Source organism: Toxorhynchites rutilus, chromosome 3 (genome assembly GCF_029784135.1).
Source record: "Toxorhynchites rutilus septentrionalis strain SRP chromosome 3, ASM2978413v1, whole genome shotgun sequence".
Classification (NCBI taxonomy): Eukaryota; Metazoa; Arthropoda; class Insecta; order Diptera; family Culicidae; genus Toxorhynchites; species Toxorhynchites rutilus.
Genome location: NC_073746.1, coordinates 25,901,884 through 25,921,154, shown reverse-complemented (window position 1 = coordinate 25,921,154; position 19,271 = coordinate 25,901,884). Strand labels below are relative to the sequence as shown.

Genomic DNA, 19,271 nt, shown 5'->3' with positions numbered 1-19,271 from the left:
GTTATCAGTTATCTCTGAAAATGACAATTGAAAATATTGCTTCAGTGTAAACAAAGAAACGAATGAACGTAAAGTGAGAGGAGCTTCCACGAAGGAAAAGAGATATTTTATTCATTGAGCGTGAAAAGAGAGCTGCATTATATGGAGCCAGCGTGAACAAGGTGCAACGTGAAATTGCACCAAATTCATTGAGTGATATGCGAGAGAAAGTTACTTTGTAAGGACCGGATTGACATACCGAATAAAAGAAATAGTCGATTTGTATCTGTACCTTAAAACCATTTTTGATTAAATCTGTTTTGATCTGTCACCCGAATTCATGTCAATTGCGCGAGGTTGGCTGCTCCAAATTCAAGATATGTATCCAATAGGATAAGTGAGGCTTTTTTTTTGAGCTGTGATAAACCGATTAATACGAATAACAGGCGAACAAAATCGATAACAATTAATACTTTTGACCCTAGTATTTGAAGACAAGAGCCGATACAACGAGAGACATACTAAAGTGATTTTACAACATGTAAATGCTCAATCCTACGTTGGGAAAGTGGTCCACCTGGATTGTTGATAATCGCTTGCTTCGAGGCCAGGATCTGAGCCGATTATTAGAATCGAACGCTGAATGCCTCAAAGAATTACATGAATAAACAGACCACCTAATCATGATTAAACACCCAAATTAAAAAAAAAAGTCTCTAAACAAATTGTACGCCTTGATTTTATGATCACACCTAACAACTTTTATTCCAAATCACGTATCACCATTGTTTCTTATTTGCACCAAGACTGTTCTGTTCCCTTGTTTGCTCGATTTATAGCCATGTAATTCTCCCGCGATCTGGCAATCACCTGTAATTATTGTGCAAATTATCGCTGGATGCCGGGTTGCCAACTATAATTTCAAAAACTCAGGAAGAATGTAAATAAAAACCAGGAAGAAATTAGGATAGCTAATATTTGGTTTTGCAGAGCGCTCGTACCGACTTTGGGGAAAAAGCATAATTTTATAGGAAGACTTACATTTATTTAATTTCATTTTACATTGTTCTTATTTCGTTCTACAATCTTTCGCCATCTTTCACGAAGTCTCAAAATTCTAACGTCCCCAAACACGTTTGTTCTCTCGTATTTTTCATGCTGGTCATGGAATTGAATCTCTACTCCTCAATTGAGAAAAGAATATCAGCAGTGGATGAATTGTAGAATGTTTTGTAATAGATATATTTACTATAGTTTTACAATTAAAGTTGATTCTACTTTGAATCTGACGATCAAATGTTATAAAAATTCATTTTTGGTTTTGATTTTCTTTTAAAAAAGTATATCTTGATAAACATTATCTCGTTATTATTTCTTGAATTTGTCAAATATTGTGGTTTCATAAAACTGTCTACCACTGTTTTGAATTTTACAAAAACAAATGAAAATTATGCGGGACTTTCACTCTCAGAGTCTTGAAGACTCTGCACCGATTGAATTAAGTCAAATCATTCTGTCAAACTGATTTGATTACAAACGGTTTTTTAGAGATCAATATGTAGAGCAAAACTTAGTTGTTATTTAGGAGGCGATCTGGCGTAATGGTAACATCCATACCCTCTCACGCTAAAGATCACGAGTTTAATTCTCACTCCCGACATTCGAAATGGAAGGTGAAAGTGACGAACCAGTCACAAGTGCTGAAAGTCACTATAATACAGTAAAAAAAAGTAGTAGCAGAATTTCAACATCCTAGCTTTCAATACCACAGACTATCCAATTGTGGTTTATCATAGACTGTTTCGAAAAATTTGGATCTTTACAGACAAAATTGGATATGTCGTGAGACAAAAAAAAACACTTGATATGCTTGAATGATATTTGCTTCGCATTTTTTGCGACATGAGGTGATCAAAGAATCGGTACCATTCATAACTTCTTCACAGAATCTGAAGCAGCAATATCACTCAAGATGAAAAAGGGAGGAACACCTGAAGAATACGGTGGGTGGGGTAAAACCTCCCATCTTAGTGTTTCCCAGTATGTATTGACTTTTACTTTTGCAACATGAGGTCGACCATCGTGAGTTTCACTCCGGCAGTCATCGGGTACGGACGTTATTATTTTTGCTCCGCGTTGGGTTTTATTTGCATCGTTCGTCGTCGTCTTATGTGTCCCAAAATGTTATAGCTCAATCCGCTATACGTTCGGTACAGGTTTTTACTGAAGGCATTCGGTTGTCATGAGATATGTGATGATTTTCCAATCTCGTAGGAAAGTGTGAAAAAGTGATATTTCCGATGTTTTGAAACGCTGTTGATGTGATTATTGGAGCCGCATATTTTATTCAACATGTTCATACATGTCGCGAAGCTCAGTCGAGTTTGTTAGTGTTGTGTGTGTGTTTTGTATACAATTTCCCGAAGCTTGCATTCGGCAGCAATCGCATTTTATTTGCGTAGTGAGGCTATCACCAAATACAACTGCGCAGTTGCTTTCGTATATTCCCGCGCATTGTAAACAAATTTGGTCACCAGTTCGTCGCGTGTGTAAATTTAACTCGGACGGAAACTAGAGGAAGGGGTGTATTATGTTTAGTGTATTTCGTGTTTACTTTTCGCCGTGTCGAACACTGCACACTGCATGCTGATACCAAAGGAAAGCTATTTGATTGTGTGCGTGTATCATTGGAGCAAAACGGGGCCTTGGCAACCCTATCCCAACCAACACAAATTGAGCGTATGCAGCATGAAGCTAGGGCTCGCGCATTATTTATTGTTTGTAGTCAGTAGTGATGCAAATATGGTCAGAGATAAGTCCATTCTATTTTGATACTCCTTAACATGTTTCTTGGGACATTTGATGTGGGGATGGGTATATTTGTGTATATTATTATTTCTTCCCTTTAGTTATCATCTTGTTACTGCTAGCGTGGTTTTTCACATGGTACGGAACTCAATACAGCAATCCACTTCAGAGATGGAATCTGCATGCAGAAAAGGATTCCAGATGATGCTTGGAATTTTTGGACTCGAATTCCGGTGATGTGTGGCAGTTCCGATTTTAAAAATATTTTATTTCTATTTTACATGGTCTATTCACATTACATTTATATATATTTACATTACATTTAAAGATATTTCAGATAACATTTCACATTTTCATTTCCAGATTTTAAATTTAAGCTTGAATCAGCCGTCGCGTGATAAAATATAACTAACATATACGTGTTCTCGTTTTTCCGGAAATAAAATTTTTTTTGGCTGCCCTGTAAAAAGTTTCATCGGTGACCTTTTCAGGTTGACCAGAGATAATCTCAGCCACTGCGTTCAAATAATTTTAAAACATGATACGAGTAATGAATCACTAAATATATTGTCGATTCGAGTAATTTCAGGGGGATTTTCTGGTTGACCTTCTCAGGTTGAATAATATTTCGTCGGTTAACTGAATTTTGCAGGAGTCTCTCGGCAACCTTCTCATGTTGCTCAAAGATAAACTTAACCGTCGTTATTAGAAAATATGTTGAAACATAATAACAAAGAAACAAGCGCTTCTTTGCGACCTTCTCAGGTTGCCAAAATAACCTTGGTCTCCGCGAGTGAATAAAAATATATAGAACGAGAGGAGAAGGAGTTTTTTATGGCCTTTTCAGGTCAGGAAAAATATCTATGTACTACGCACGATGAATAACGAAATGCATGACCGGTCCGATAAGAATGTATATTTTCTTCAAATCTCATTTCGCCGTATAGTTGAGAGTTTACGTTTTTAGAATCACATCACTTACCACAGTGAATCCTGATTATTCCTAACCATTCCCACTAACAACTATCCCTTCCATGATAAACGCTAGGGAACCACGCTATAGAGGCGACCCTTCTGGCCTTCGGGCGGCGAATATCATACTAACATTCCTTCCTTCTCCTGGTGACTGTAAGGACGTGGCCGGCGTCGTTATTGACCATTTAAAGCTCGAACCACCGAAAATTGCACAACGAGAATGGTTTGCTAGTCCCAAGCGTCATTCTGTGGGTTCTTTGTGCAATTTGGTTGGTTCAGGTCAATCACGGCCGTGGCCGAGTGGTTAGCGTCATAACTAACATGCCGGGTTTTCGGGTTCGATTCCCGTTCTGGTCGGGGGATTTTTCGTCAAAGAAATTTCCTCCGACTTGCACTGTGATCACGCGTATTCTAGAGCTTGCCACTCAGAATGCATTCAAGGCGTGTTATTTGGCATAGAAATCTCAACTAAGTACTAATAAAAATGACGCAAGTAATACTACGTTGAGGCGGCGAAGTTCCTCTAGGAACGTTAGTGCCATTGAAGAAGAAGAAGAAGGTCAATCACGGAGAGCAACTACGAATTGTACAGCCTACCCAAGCTCAAGCTCAAGCTCAAGCAACATGAGGTCGACCATCGACATCGTGCAAAATCATTTCATCGTTTCTCTTATTTTATGGGGATTGTTTGCCACTTAATGCACGTCTTCATGAAGCAGTTGCCTTCAATACTGATAGACTGTGATTATAGCACTCGATTCCAACAGACCATGATCAATTTGGAACAACCACAACCTAACGCTGGCAGAGTTATTGGCGGCGCAAGGTTTCGATTCCCGTGAAAATCGGGAGATTTTTTTTGTAAAAAAAACTTGCTTCCACTGGTACACGCATATTTTCGAGCTTGCCATTCCGAATGCAACCCAGGCGTGTTATTTAGCGTAGAAATCTCAACCAACCAACAATGTATCTATGATGTCAGCTTGACAGTTAACTGGGTTTACTATATGGCGTCTATGAAATAATTCATTTTCTCCAATATTTTAATGCAACTAATTGGCATTCCACATACAAGACTACTATCAACAGAATCAACACTTTCGAATAAGACGGACATTGAATGTAAACCTACAAAATGTACTCAAGAATCGGACATTTTCTCTACGTAAAGTTTGGAAGTTCTCAATACATCAGGAGTATTTTTTTTTTTTCAAAATTAGAGACTTCATTTCAGAACAATTCATGAATCAGCTCGAGGCCTTGAACCTACGAACGCAATAGTGGTCTGACCTTATTGAGGACAACTTTGTCCAGAATGCCTGGAATATAATTTCTTGCTGTGATTATTGTGAAATTTTCGCTCCATTTGATGATTTTTAAACGAATGAGAGAGTATTGTATGTTCTACGGTGCAGGTCACAAGACCATAACTATTGCAATGGAGTCAAGTAATCGAAAAAAAAAGAAGCGTTCCTAGTTGATGAAGGAAAAACACTGATCACAATCGACATCATAAAAAAGTGATTCCAATTTTCGACATTCGGCTCATTATTCTTGAAGGGTTATTCACTGACAAGAAGTTGTTCGCTCAAAGAAAAGTCCTATCCCTTCAAAGCGATGGTGACTCGAGTAGAAACCAATCAGTCATCGTGCATTTCGTGCATGAACTTCATCTTCCCACGGCACTTAAAGACCTCAATGCTAAATAACATCCCTGGAATATATTTTCAAGTGGCAAGTTCTAAAGCACATAAAAAACGTAAGGCTGGATTTATTACTCCAACTTTTTTTGTGTTTCGATCATAATACAGATAATACAAGTGATAATGAAGAGAAACCGCGATGAAGAAATGATCAAACAAGTTTCAAGCAACCGAAAGTCAATCCCAAGCTCCCCGAACTATATTTTTTTCTGATATAATCCAACTGCATTACGTATTTTAGTTCGTTCTTTTCGAAGACTCCAACTTACCTTGGGACAGTTCTCGCACTGATATCGCTTGGTTCCGTTGTGCACGAGGGCCCGATGTCTCAGCAGCGATAGCCGATATGAGTAGGACTTTGGGCACAACTCACACCGATGGGCTTCCCGCCGATAGTGATGCGCAATCACCAGATGATCGTCGAGCCTGTTGAGAGAGAGAAAAGAAAATTCAAAACAAAGGTTAATAATATTCATCAGCCGGCGTTCCGACGCGACAATAACGGGTCAAACGGTGGGAGTCAAACGACCTTTTCCGTGAAGAAAAGCTTCACACATCGGTCTGAGTGTGTGGGGGGGGGGATTCGTAAATGCCGACCAGCAACATAGACACGTCGAACGCGTGTTTATGTAAATTACATCAGGCGCTCTTCCATCAGATAGCACTAATGTCAGCAATGTGCCCACCCCCGTCATCCTGGGACTCAATGTGACTCAATTACTACATCACATTCGTCAATGAGGGCGGAATTGTCGGCACTAATGGAAGGTTGGAATCCTCCACCGCAAACAATGCGGTGTGTGGGCGTGTATAGTGGACAGCAATGGAAAAAAAAGATGAGTGATTAGTGGAATAAATCCAGGTGTTGAAATTCTCACCATTCAGAATCCCTGATGCCGTGAGACAACCAATCAATGCAGTATCAGATAATCGCGTAGATAACGCTATGCTCTAGTGGAGCAGAAACAAAACAGCTATCACAGGATGAGTCAAGCTTCATTCTGGCGCGGTTCGGGGTGTCACATCTGGGCTCTTGTGTGTAATTTACTAGTCACGCACTGGCTTAGTGTTGGGGAAAAAGAGCCTTCCCTAGGCCGCGCCCACCACGAGCAAGCATCGCTTGCCCCGGCCCTAAACAATTAGCACAATTAAACTGCGCGTCATCTCGCGGACACTTTCAATTAGTTCCGCACGAGACCGGATGCGCGCGAACGCGGCGCAAATGGTGATCGTGATCGCGCTTCCTCTAGAATCGTGGCTAAGAGATGGAGTCTAGTGGGAGATTGTGGTAGATCGCAAAGATCACGCGCAGCATTAGGATCACACACAACCCCTCTCTCGGGAGGAGATTTATTAATATTTTAAATTATTCACGCCTCTAATTGTTCGTCTCGATAGCTGCTCTTCGAGCAGCGACTTCGCGGGGCAGGATCGCGATTGTGTGTAGCTGTAACACAGCTTCAGCCAACAGATTGGCGACACATTCGTGTGCGCGAGCAAGTGCGATGAATGATGTGACATTTTCATTAAACGCGATCAGTCTCCTCGTCCTCGCCATAGTCGTCGTCAACGGCCAAGTTCTGCTGGGGGTACCTCGATACCTCGGTGCTTTTTGAGGCACATTGTGTGTGTGTGAATCGGGCCACATAGATCAATGTGTGGGCGCAACAATATCGCGACAACGATCGCCTAGACGGGTCTCTTCCAACAGCACCAACAGAATTGATGACAATCCACCAGACAGCGAGCCAGCGGTTGGCTTTTTTTTCCGTTTGTTCGACGATCATACTTTTGCCCGAGCTCACAATCACAGGAGGACATGGGTAGGGAGGGTTGAAATTAGAATAATGATGTTGGATAGACTTTGCTCATAAATTTGAATTGCATGTTTCTTCCGTCTTGACTGCGAAAAGATCAATGACATCTTCGGAGTACTGCCTTGTACGACTTAAACGTGATAGAATCAATGATCGTGTTTTTCTTTTCTAGGTGTCATTTTTTAGTTTGCCGAAAGACGACTGATGGTTTCAAATTTGTTGTTACGATCAGTCAGATTTGGCTTTTTTTCTAATCTTCACCCTGCGGAGGCGAATAAGCTCGCGCTGATCGAGGGCGTTACATAACCCCAATTTCAACTGTCAGAGGAATCGCGACTATGATCAATCATCGCGTTCTGGCGGGAGCACACCTCGGCTGGCCACTTTCACTAACGTCCTTCAAAACCCGGAGACAAGAAGAAGCAAGCCAACTTTCTCTACCGCCAGTCCGAAATACGCGTGTCCAATCGCACCGACCGCGTATTAGGCCTCCTGCGATCATATCTCGAAGATCGATCTCCTTTCGCTCTCATTCCAAACGTAAATAATAGTGATCTGCGTCGGAGCGCAGTGCGTAACACACAACGGAGCCTTTAATCGGCCCAGGGGTGAGCGCAATCTCCCGGTTCCCCCCAAAAATACACTATCATTGGGGGGACCTGAGGCAGCTAGACATACATGCCACAGCGCGCCTAAATATCAATCATCGCACGGCATAACCAAAATACGCAGCTGCGAAACTATACGGCTATCCGGCTTGTCAGGAAGCGATACGCCCTTTCTCCAATGGACCTCTGGCCTGATACGCATTTGACTGCCGAGGCCCCCGAATACCAGGAGCCCCGAGAGATCAAGCAGAGTTTCGAAAGAAGTGAAACTTGGAATGTGCTCAAAGGCACCGTGCGCGCACTCTGCTATCATGTCATACCGTTGACATTTCGCTATTTGGAAGGCTCCGTCGAATCGGTGGCAATCGATCATGCCACTTTGGCGGTTTTTTTCTCGCGCCGCTGAGAAATCTTCGGTAATACTTAGCTGGAATACCAAATATCATGCAACCGCACAGGCAAGACTTCATCAGCTAATAAATCGCTTTATAAAGTCCTCTCCGGACTACGGATAATCACCTCCACAGACGAATCAATTATTCAAATCAATTTCAATCCCACTTGTTCGTTTTTTAATGAGAAGGTTGAACTCCTCCATTTGGGGCCTCTCCGCCTATGACGTCGGCCAGAGCTGAAGACACTAAAAACCTGTGCGTCTGTCCTACCCATCAATCAATATTAGTAGCACTAATGCTTCGAATGGTCACCACCGGAGATTATTCACGACGTAAATTCAACAATTCGTGATCGAAGACTTTCCCCCCTTCCAGGGGCTTAGCAAGTGCGTGTCCCCAGCAGAAACGCATCAAAGTGATGCGTGGCATCTGCAAATGGGGGCTTAGCTTACCGCTCACAGCCACAGAATCCAAAATTGACCAAGATAAGATAGATTAAACGCGGGCACCCGGCATGCTCGGGGGAAGATTTATGGGAAGCCATCGCTGACCGGTGCTACGCACCGACGGTCAACCATTTATTGCGCGTCCACAGATGGAGCTAGTAATTAGTGCACCGCACCGCGTGATAACGATCGTGAATGACAAACGCAACTTACGCAGCGGTGGCTGCGGCATTGCGTCACTTAGACGCTGCTCGGACGCGGTAAGCAGAGATCTAATCGGCTTTTGACGTGTGTCTTGTCTTGTTTTTTTTTTAATTCGGCGGGAGGGAATAATTGAGATTTCAAAGATCGAACGAATTGGCCATGTCAATTTGACATGTGGAGATCGGACTTTCTCTCGCTCTCGCGGCAGGTTGCCGAACGATAGGGGACGAATAAGCGGCTAATAATCGTCTTAAAATACTGTCAAAGGCAAAGTAGGTGATCTGCGATTGTGTTGCAACTATCTTGATCGGTTTCTCATATAGTTGACTATAAACTAGCCACTGAAGCTCGGGAAAGTTTGCCTAGTATTGGAAAAATAAAAACAATTCGATTTCCATAACACTTCAAAGTTTGATGAAAAAAATCGATTGTTACGCATAGCGATGTTGACCATCACAATGTTATATATAAAACAAGGCTTTTCCCACGTACGTATAACTCATCATCAAAGGAGAACGACTGATCAGATTTGAGTTCTGTGAGTTTGTCTTCACCCAAATTAGAATGATAATATACATTGGAGAATATTTAAAATTAAAAGGGGAAATACGAAAAAAAAAGAGGTACGCATTTGTATGTTTCGCAGTGAAACTCATCATTCAGATCAATTTTACAGATCCGAACGTACAAACTCTCTTGAAATATATTCGTTATTTTTAACAACCAAAATATTCTCTAGAAATAAATTGTATGGCAGAACAACGTTTGCCGCATTTGCCGCAAATGCATTTTATGACAAAAGGAAAACGAGATCCCAATTGTTCTATTACTGTGAGCTGCCGTTCTACGCATAGTTGTCCCATGTTCCAAAATCAGCAACTGAGAAAAACGCAACCAAAGTTTTCTAGCATATTTGTCTACCAGAAACTATCGGCAATACAGCGGGTTTTTTATAAGCAGTAAACTATTGTTTAATGAAATGTGAAGAGTTACCCTCACTTGAATCAATCAAGCTTTGATTATGGTTTAGAAATGCATGGTGGGACAGTTATGCCTGGAATATCAACATGGGACAATCGAGTTTGATGTTGTTTTCTGAAATACTCAGAGCTCAGAGCAATAAGTTTTTTTGTGTTTTTTTCCGAAAGATTATGCATAAAAACATCGTTTTATGAAGAAGGGAGTGATCTGCAACACCTTTACAGAATATAAATTTCATTGTTATTATGCATTCGCTAATAAGGTGTACACGTGTTATGTTAAACATTTTTTATAGTTTTAGAATTAGTTCGTTCTTCCAAACCAGAAATGAGTGCATTAGCCCTGCTGAAAGCGTGACATAAAATTGTTGTTCTTGAGCCGATTCATTTATTATGGAACTACAAGAAATACATGGTGGGACAGTTATGCATAGAATATCAACATGGGACAATTGAGCTTGATGTTGTTTTTTGAAAATCTGGGAAGCTTTGGAAGATTAGGCATAAAAACATCATTTTATGAAGAGAAAATTGAAGTGAAATTGTTAAAAATTAACATGGGACAACTATGCGTAGAACGACAGTACAGATGTACTAGATTTTGTGTATCTTACACAAAATATCTTACATAGTAAAAATAATTTACAGAATCACGATTAGTTTGAAACAATTTTGAAAACTTGTTTATTATAAACCCGTTTTTCCGTCCGTTTTTTGTTACAAAATTACCGAGTTCAATCTTGTAAGAAACCTTTTAGATGGTTAGCGGGTTTTTTTTCCCCTACTGTTATCTGCTATTGTTATCAGAAAGCGTGAGAATTTGCTCATTGAAAGATGAGAAGAGACGAATACACTGTGGACCACCCAAGGAAAAGTATGAAACATAACACATTAGCAGGAAGTAACTTTCCATTCTTCAACAAATCACAAAAATATGAACTATACATACTAAATATGGATCGCTTCTTTATGAACTCAGGCAATTTTGCTAACCATCTGGCGATTTTAATATACAATGGCTAACAATGAATCATGGATAACAATGGATAACGGGAGTCAACAGTTGACGAACAGGGTGATACATGACAGCAGGGAAGACAGCAAAAACATTCGCCACTTTTCACCAAGCTAGAAATGAAATAGAAAATTGAAGAAATTGGGTTGGATTCTGGATGTTAAATTTCTATAATGTTTCTGGGAACTGAATATTGCTCCTAGAAAAAATTGTTTCTGAAAAATTCCAGATTATACCACGAAATCCTCTTCGTAATTAATTTGTTAACAAAATGCATGAGTAAAAAATAACCATAACCAATACGAAATTTTAATTCATTTCCAAAATATGTGCTGCTGGGAACCCGGTAGACTTAAAATCTACTTCTTGGACAAATTTTTCTGTTCGTTCGCAGTAAAAGCAAAAACTATAAACGAATCAATTTGATGTTTTGCACAACTTACAAATATGGAAGTCCAAATACGAACATCTGAGAAAATATTTGTAAGAATGTGAAAAGGCGCTATTGGATTCTCAACACTTTCTCCCCCTACATTATACAAACTTTGACAAGCTATAACACAACATCTGCCAAACACGAAAGGAAAATTTTTGGACCGTTTCTCCTACCTTGCAGATATTGCGAGGATCTGAGCATCTGAGGATCTGAGGATCTAAACATGAAGCTACAGGGCAAGCAAAACTGATTAAGATCTCATTCAGCACTAAGATAATATACACACATGTGTGGGGAATCATAATGTGTACGAAACTAGCATACCTAGCGAACTTCGTCCCACTCAAAATTGTTTTATTTTGTTGTATTCGCGATCGATAACAGACGATGCTTTCAATTAGTGAATGAATGTCATCAACGTTAGATCCAATTTAAGAAATGAACCCCAATTGGACAATTTTTTTCACTGCAGAACGCAACGATGTGGACGCAATCGATCTTCGACATTCGCTTTGTCGATCAGTGCTGAAAATATTCACGTTCACGACATTCAAATTCAGCGAATTACTGCCTTCCTTGTATTGATAACCTACTGCTCAAGCGAGAGTCGATAAATATGGAACAACACTGTCAATGAACCCCAGTGGAATGAACATCAACATCAGCTTGCCATGAAGTTCATTTTTCATTTGCACCTTCCTTTTCGTCATGGTATTCGTAAGGTCGAAAAAGAAGATCATTGTGTGTTAGTGAAAATCAAAGCATAAAATTCAACGTCACCAATTGAGAGTAAAATCGAATAATGGTAAAGAATGGCAATTCATCACACAAAATTCTTGTTTTTGGCGAGTTCGGCAATAGAATGTATAGAATAACTCTTGCAACGTTTTATGAATCTACTCACGATTGCCCGGAAATGACATACACCACCATTTATATGTGCAGTGGGTGACACGTTTTCAATAAAAATTCACTGCAAGCGATGAAGATCAACTTAACGTTCGTGATAATCACCTGAAATTATTGACAGTAATGGAAGTGCCTGAATGCAGGCTTTTCGAAATTCGTTCATGCTGTTTTCGATCAATATACCAGACAAAGCTCATGCGTCTCGACTCTTGTGTTATACTCATCATGACAGATATGGTGGTGAGTTTTAACAGAAGAGAATTCATCCGATACTGGGAAAAATCTAATTCCTTCATTCGTGAATAAATTTTGATAATTGGTGGCACTGTTGTCGATTCATTCGATTTTTCCGATCATTCTAATTTGGATAGAGACGAACACAACGATATAAAGACGACTTAAATCCGACCATCCGTTCCTTGTGAAGAAGAGTTAAACGTACGAAGAAATAAGAATTTCAACGAGTTTTTCCTGTGTTTTTCCAGATTTGATTTGAATCTATTGAAAGGGTGGCCATGACCATATCCTAAATTCTTGCAAGACGAATTGCATTGGAAAATATCGTTTGTGTAAATATGAATACGTTTCCTGCTGACACTTTGAGTGAGTGATGTTTGAACTGTTTTTCAAATAAAGACCAAAGAAAGAAAAAAAAAACTGGACTTGGAAGGCTATATGACGTTGCCATTGAAAAAGTCTAGTATTATGAAATTAGTATCACGAGCGCAGGTGCAAGATTCGTAATGAAGGTGTTTAGATCTACATACCATACTTCAACAAAAAATGGAAAGGATAGATGTTATTCGTCAAGCGGTGTTCTGTGTTGTATTTTGATTTGCGTGACATTTTTTTTCAATCCCACCTTCATCCTCAGTATTAAGATCTTCGCAAATTCCATTGCCAAAAATTCAATCAGTTATCTTATCGTTATCAGTATCGAGTTATCGTGGCAGAATATAGTGAGGAACTTATCTAAAAGTTTGAAGAAACACTACGAAGACTGAACAGTGAGTATGATATACTTTGAACGTTTCCAAAGATTTGCGTAGATCGACAAAAAAGATTCACTTTTTCGACAAGGTGATTCGATAGATCACGCAATTGTTGTAGCGGTGAACTCGATACATTGATCAATAGCTGATAACGACAATAATCTGATGAATGCACTAAATAAAAAAAGTCGACTGGACAGAATTAAATTCAGAACTGTTTGCTGAAGAGATTACTTCAGAAAACTCAAGTATTTTTGGCTGAAATCATTTCCGTGTATATTCGGGTTGTCTATCGCATTGGAAGCATGCGGTAAACATCACTGTTCCTCATCCAAACGAGTCTAATTACTCCTCCGAGTAAGCTTTCCGATGGGTTATGCCAAATCGCGTCAAACAACATCTGAGAAACACTCAATTGTCCCTAACGAACAATTTGGCATTAAGAGAGGGCATTCAACAAAGAGTCTTCTCGTCTGAAACATGTGAACTTAAAAATATGAACAGATTCAAACAAGCTTCGCTCGTAGAAGATTTTCTGAATGTTGAGAAGGCTTACAATTCTATTATTATGATTATTCTGACCGAAACAGATTCTTAAAGTGGACTCGAATTAACAGAACTTGAGTCTGAACATTCATCAAGGCCATGGTATATAATCATAAATAAAAATTCCATTATTTCAAACATAAGAATCGCATATTCAGAGAATGTATAAAAAAATATTGTCAATAGATGTTTTCAAAATTCTAGGGAATTCTAAAAGCCTTCGTTCCCAACTTTGTACTACATTAGAACAAGCTTTCCAGCGAAACGATCATCAATACTATCGATATCACTCTTCTCCACGGTGACCCCGATTACAGACTATAAAACGCGGCCCGTCATCTGACCGCGTGAGCGACAGTTATTATAGGATCTTCTCGAGACCGCTCCGCCCAAAATCAGTGACCGCGTGCTGCAGGCTACTTATGGGGGGGAGGGGGTTTGTCGCTGCATACTCAGGTGCATACAAAACAACAATTATAATGCAATAGCGCTGTTTTACAGCGCCTCCAATCCCGGCGACGGAGGGGGGAGCTTTAAATATTCATAAAGCTGTCGTTCCATCATCATCATCATCATCGTTACCACCGTCACAAGAACCGCTGAGGCGCCGCTGTTCGACGGGGAACCTACCGTGGAGGAGCTTCAAAGCGATCCCCGCCACTCATCCCTCACCGGCAGCTCGTCATTGGTGGATTATCAATTATTCAACGACCAAATCAGTCTCACTAATGTTGTTGCGTGCCACGAATCTGTAACAACACAAGCTAAATAAATTATAAACGATGTACGCGAATGCGGTGATTCTCCGCGCTTCTCCCAGAGCGGATAATGGGGATTCTCCCCATGGCACTAGAACACGACGGTGGCGGCGGGCGACAACCTCGTCAAACATTGTTCGACATGTTGGCACTCGGTAAACAAACACGCTGTGGAGTTTACTCAGGAATTTCCAAGTGCTTGTCGCGATTACGTAGTGTGAATTACTGCGGCAATTTTCCCAACACGGCAACGAAACTGGAACTAAGCTTCTTTCGCTTTCGAATTGGGAGCATCGTCGGTGAAACTATTAGGTACAACTTTCAACTGCCAGGTGGTGACGCCCGGCGTGGTCGTTAAATGTCAGCATCTCTGGCGCTGTCGCCGAGGTCGCTCGCAGCCATTGCGCGAGATCACCTCGCAAAACTGGAGCAATAACTGCTAATCGTTACAATTGTGCCCTTCGGGATGATCCAACCCACGGATGACAGCAGGGGGAAAGCAATAAATTCGAAACCCATTTTGAGATAATAACGTGGATTTTATGACTGCAGTCCCAGAATCAAGCAACGTCGTGGGCGACAGACGGAGAAATTAAATTTCTTTCGTCAAACCATCAGCTCCCAGCGATGGTCTGTCATTCGGCTGTCCAAGCGCTGGAAAAACGCAGCAAAACGAAGGACTTTCGATTTTCAACAGTCCACTACCGGGACTGCTCTGGTGACGGCCGGCTCAAGATAAATTGAATTTTTCCTTAATAATGATCCCCAGCGTTATGCCTGCGACCGACCAGGCCAAACATTAAACAAATTGAGTCGTAGGTGGACGCAAATTTATTGTTTTGTGCTTGCGAACCGGCAGCGCGCAGCAAATGGGCAAGAGCCCAGTTTCCAGGATACCCCACGGGAGATATATACATACAGTAATAGGCATAAAAACAGCCCACCACACGGTATTACGTATATGTAAAAACTTTTCTAAATTTTTGGACTATTTCATAAAAAACTACTACCGTAATTTCATAGAAATGTATATTAAATATTATTCTTTCAAGTAATTAACAAGTTTTACCATTTATGTTAGATTTGGTTAACTTCCTTACATACCTTCTGTGCAAATATGCGATGACAAAAATAAAAGCACACCCAAAAAAAAAGCTTAAATCATTCGAAACCTTCAAGTAACCCCTCGTTTCCACATGCTATGACAGCTAGGGCTGTGCGATATTATTTACCACTTTTCAGTTGACGCGATATGAACAAAGTGTTGCTTACGTTGTCACATAACAGTCGATTGTCGTTGTCTGCACAAAGAGTTTTCGAGTAAATCAAAATAGATGGAGAGAAAATCAGCATGCAAGTCCGAAATCATGTTGTTCAGGATCATTTGCAGCAGATTTCACAGCGGAAAATTACAGAGATCTCAACCCGACTGAGAATCTGTGGCCCATTCTCGACAACTATGTGGTGAAAGATGGTGTCACTAACAAGAAAATTTATTTCATGGCTCTCCAGAAGGCGTGGAACGAAATCGACCCTCAGTACCTCCAAAACTTGGCCGATAGTTGCCCAAACGTATTCTATAGGTCATTGAAGCTTCTGGAGGCCACACTAAATATTGAACTATTTATGTTTTTATTGTGTGATTTGTTATCTCTCGAACTCGGGCTTTCATACTTGTTTTCTGTTTTCATTTTGCGTGGCATTGAAATGAAATGTTTGGTTTTAGTTTAATAAATTGAGTCCAGCTAAATATGATGGAAAATATGAAATGAGAATTATATAGTTTTCGCTCATCTAGGCATATAGCTGGATAATTACTAACACATCCCAAAATTCCCGAGACATTTATGAGAGATCGCAGAGTTCTCTGCATCTCTCTTAAGTAAATGTCGTACAAACATTCCTTTCCTTTCCTTAGCAGTTGCAAGGGCGTGGCCAGGTAAATTCTTAACTGTTGGAGAAAACATGCTTTCATCTAAGAGATATTACCAATCATCAGCAACGGATGGAAGCTAGTTTTTAACTTAACAGTTCTGAATTCGTACCACCTACGATATTGTGCAACTTGCTCAACGCTAATGCTAATCTAGGCATATAGCTGGATAATGTTTCAAAAACAAAGCATACAATAAAAAGCATGCACTCAAATATCATTACAAACTAAAAGCAACAAAAAATATAAATACACAGAACGTAAAAACAAAACACAACAAAAACATGAACATAAAAGCACATAAAATATTGAAAAAACAAAAAGTACAAAAAAAAATGGTAAAAGAACAAAAAAATCAGAAACACAACAAAATACAAAAACAAATATGATTTTTTTTTTCAAAATACCCAAAAATAAGAAACACAGATACGCAAAACGAAAATCGAACCTTTTCCGACATTAAAATTTATGAAATCTTCAATTTATGGGAATATACTATTTATCTTTTATATAATAATTCAGAAAATTCAATTCGACGATTAAACTCTAAGTAATGAATTTGGCATTCAGGAATGCTACATATTTCAAAATTTGAAAAACAAAACAACAAAAAAGGAACCCTTAGCAATAAGCAATAATCATTTGAAATGACCAAACCGAGAAATGAAGTATAAAAAAAAATACAATTCGAAATCGAAGTTCGGAGCAGTGAATGAATTTTTTTTTATCGAAAAAATCCATTCCGAAGGAAATATGAAAATTAGAAAAACAAAACAGGCGAACAGCCAAATTAATCCTTAGCGTAAAACAAGCAATCTGGAGATTGTAAGAAAAGAGAACAGTGGATGAATATGAACCAGAGAGATGCATTAAAAAGCTTAGAAATGAAATAAATGAAAATAATAAATAATAAATAATAAAAACGAAAAGAGAACAGTGGATGAATATGAACCAAAGAAATGCATTTGAAAGCTATGAAATGAAATAAATGAAAATAATAAATAATAATTAATAAATTGTAAGTGTCAGAAGTCAGAAATGTAAGCTTAACACAAAAAAAAATGAAAATAGTGCAAAACTAATATTTTTTATATATTCGTGCCCTCTTTTCTTCAATATAAAAATCAAAAAACTATAGATGTAGTAATTATAAAGTATAAAACCAGAGCATGGAATTTCAAACTAGTAAAACAACAACATCTTATACATTAAAACATATCATGAAGTTTTAAGCTGTGAATGGAAATTGCTTTGATTATTGGAAAAAATAGAAACAAACTAAAAAGTCTGGAAATTCACAGTGATTTGAAAACTTTGTACTGATAACTAATTGAACACTTTAACCCAAAAAAAAACTACGATTTGAATAAATAAAAAAAATACAAAATATAATTCAAGAAGTGAAAAACAAATCAAATCAAACAAAAGTTATTCAGCAGTTAACTACGTGAAAAGTAAAGGCACAAAAAAATATATATTAATAATATAATAGATCAGAGAACGAGCAAGACCATTCTCCAGTCACTTCACAATTATAAGTAAATGGATTTCTTCTTCTTAGCAGTGAAACGTTGTGAGTGTAAAGACATCGGCCATTCAAGCAGCTTTGCATACTTGAAATCTCAGAAACAGATTTAGGTTACTTTTTGAGAAGGGTCATTTTTTTTGTTTATTTAGAAAAATTTATAACACAAAAACTATAATATCTGCCATATTTTGGTCAACGAAAATATTGGATCAATATAGGAAACTGTCTAAATAAAAAAAAATCGAAAAAAATATTTCAACGAGTAAACGAGTAAAACGTTCCTTTTTTCAAACTATAGAACAACTATAGAAAGATAGAAAGTTGATGTCTCCGGCAAAAGTTCATATTTTAAAAAGTTCTAAAACATAGTCGAATAAGGATTAGCAGTAATTTTTTAAAGAAAACATGAAAAAGTTATTGTTAGAAAAACTTTTCCCCTGTAAAAGTGCTCATCTTCCAATTTATAGTGACTTTTTGGAAAGTGTAAGGGCTATTCACATATTTTTTCGGGAATTTGAAAAAATACGTTTTTGAGAAAAATTAATTTTAATTCTTAATTTCTTTTTTTCAGTGTAATTTTCTGTTAATTTGTTTTCGTATTTTCTTAACAAAATTGTTCTATATCCAAACAAAATTGAGAAAATCGTTATCTAATGCTCTTTCAATACGATGTAAACAACACTTTGTTTATATTGCTCCAATAACGATTGCTAAAAATACCGCACAGCTCTAACTGTCGTAATATGAAGAAACGAGGGATTACTAAAAGGTTTTGAGAGATTTTAATGTTATTTTTCGGGGGTGTGGTTTTAATTTTGTTAACGCATATTTGCACACCTTCAAGTAGTCATGCAAAGGAGTAATAGAAATCTAACAAAAATTGCACTTGATAAAATAGTCCACAAATCGAGAAAAGTCTCTAAACATCCAAGGTGGGCTTTTTTATGCCTATCACTGTATTCACTCACTCGCAGGGAGACAGCTCTCGGGAGCTGCGATCTTCTGATTGACGCTGGGGTGCTTCGGAGAGATTAATCTGCGGCCGGTGGTGAGTGAACGCAGATCCAACCGTGAAATCCGTTAATTAGCATTGTAATGAGATTGCGAGCCCCGAGGAGTTCTGGGCTCACGACGGTTGACTCCACACACCGCAGCGATAATTTATGATGGCTGAGTTTCGTCAATTAATATTAGTTGAATGTGACATTATTAAATATTGGATGTCTTCTTGAAATATTT

The 19,271-nt window shown here is 38.8% G+C and overlaps 1 protein-coding gene across 3 annotated transcripts in view; it reads right to left on the bottom strand.

The window, feature by feature from the left end:
• Positions 1 to 19,271, bottom strand: part of LOC129775801 (transcription factor hamlet) — a 282,723-nt gene that overhangs the window by 12,719 nt on the left and 250,733 nt on the right. For all 3 annotated transcript variants that reach the window (XM_055780903.1, XM_055780905.1, XM_055780904.1), the window contains exon 7: positions 5,735 to 5,891. In XM_055780903.1, the coding sequence (XP_055636878.1) occupies positions 5,735 to 5,891 (157 nt within the window). The remainder of the gene's footprint in view (positions 1 to 5,734; positions 5,892 to 19,271) is intronic.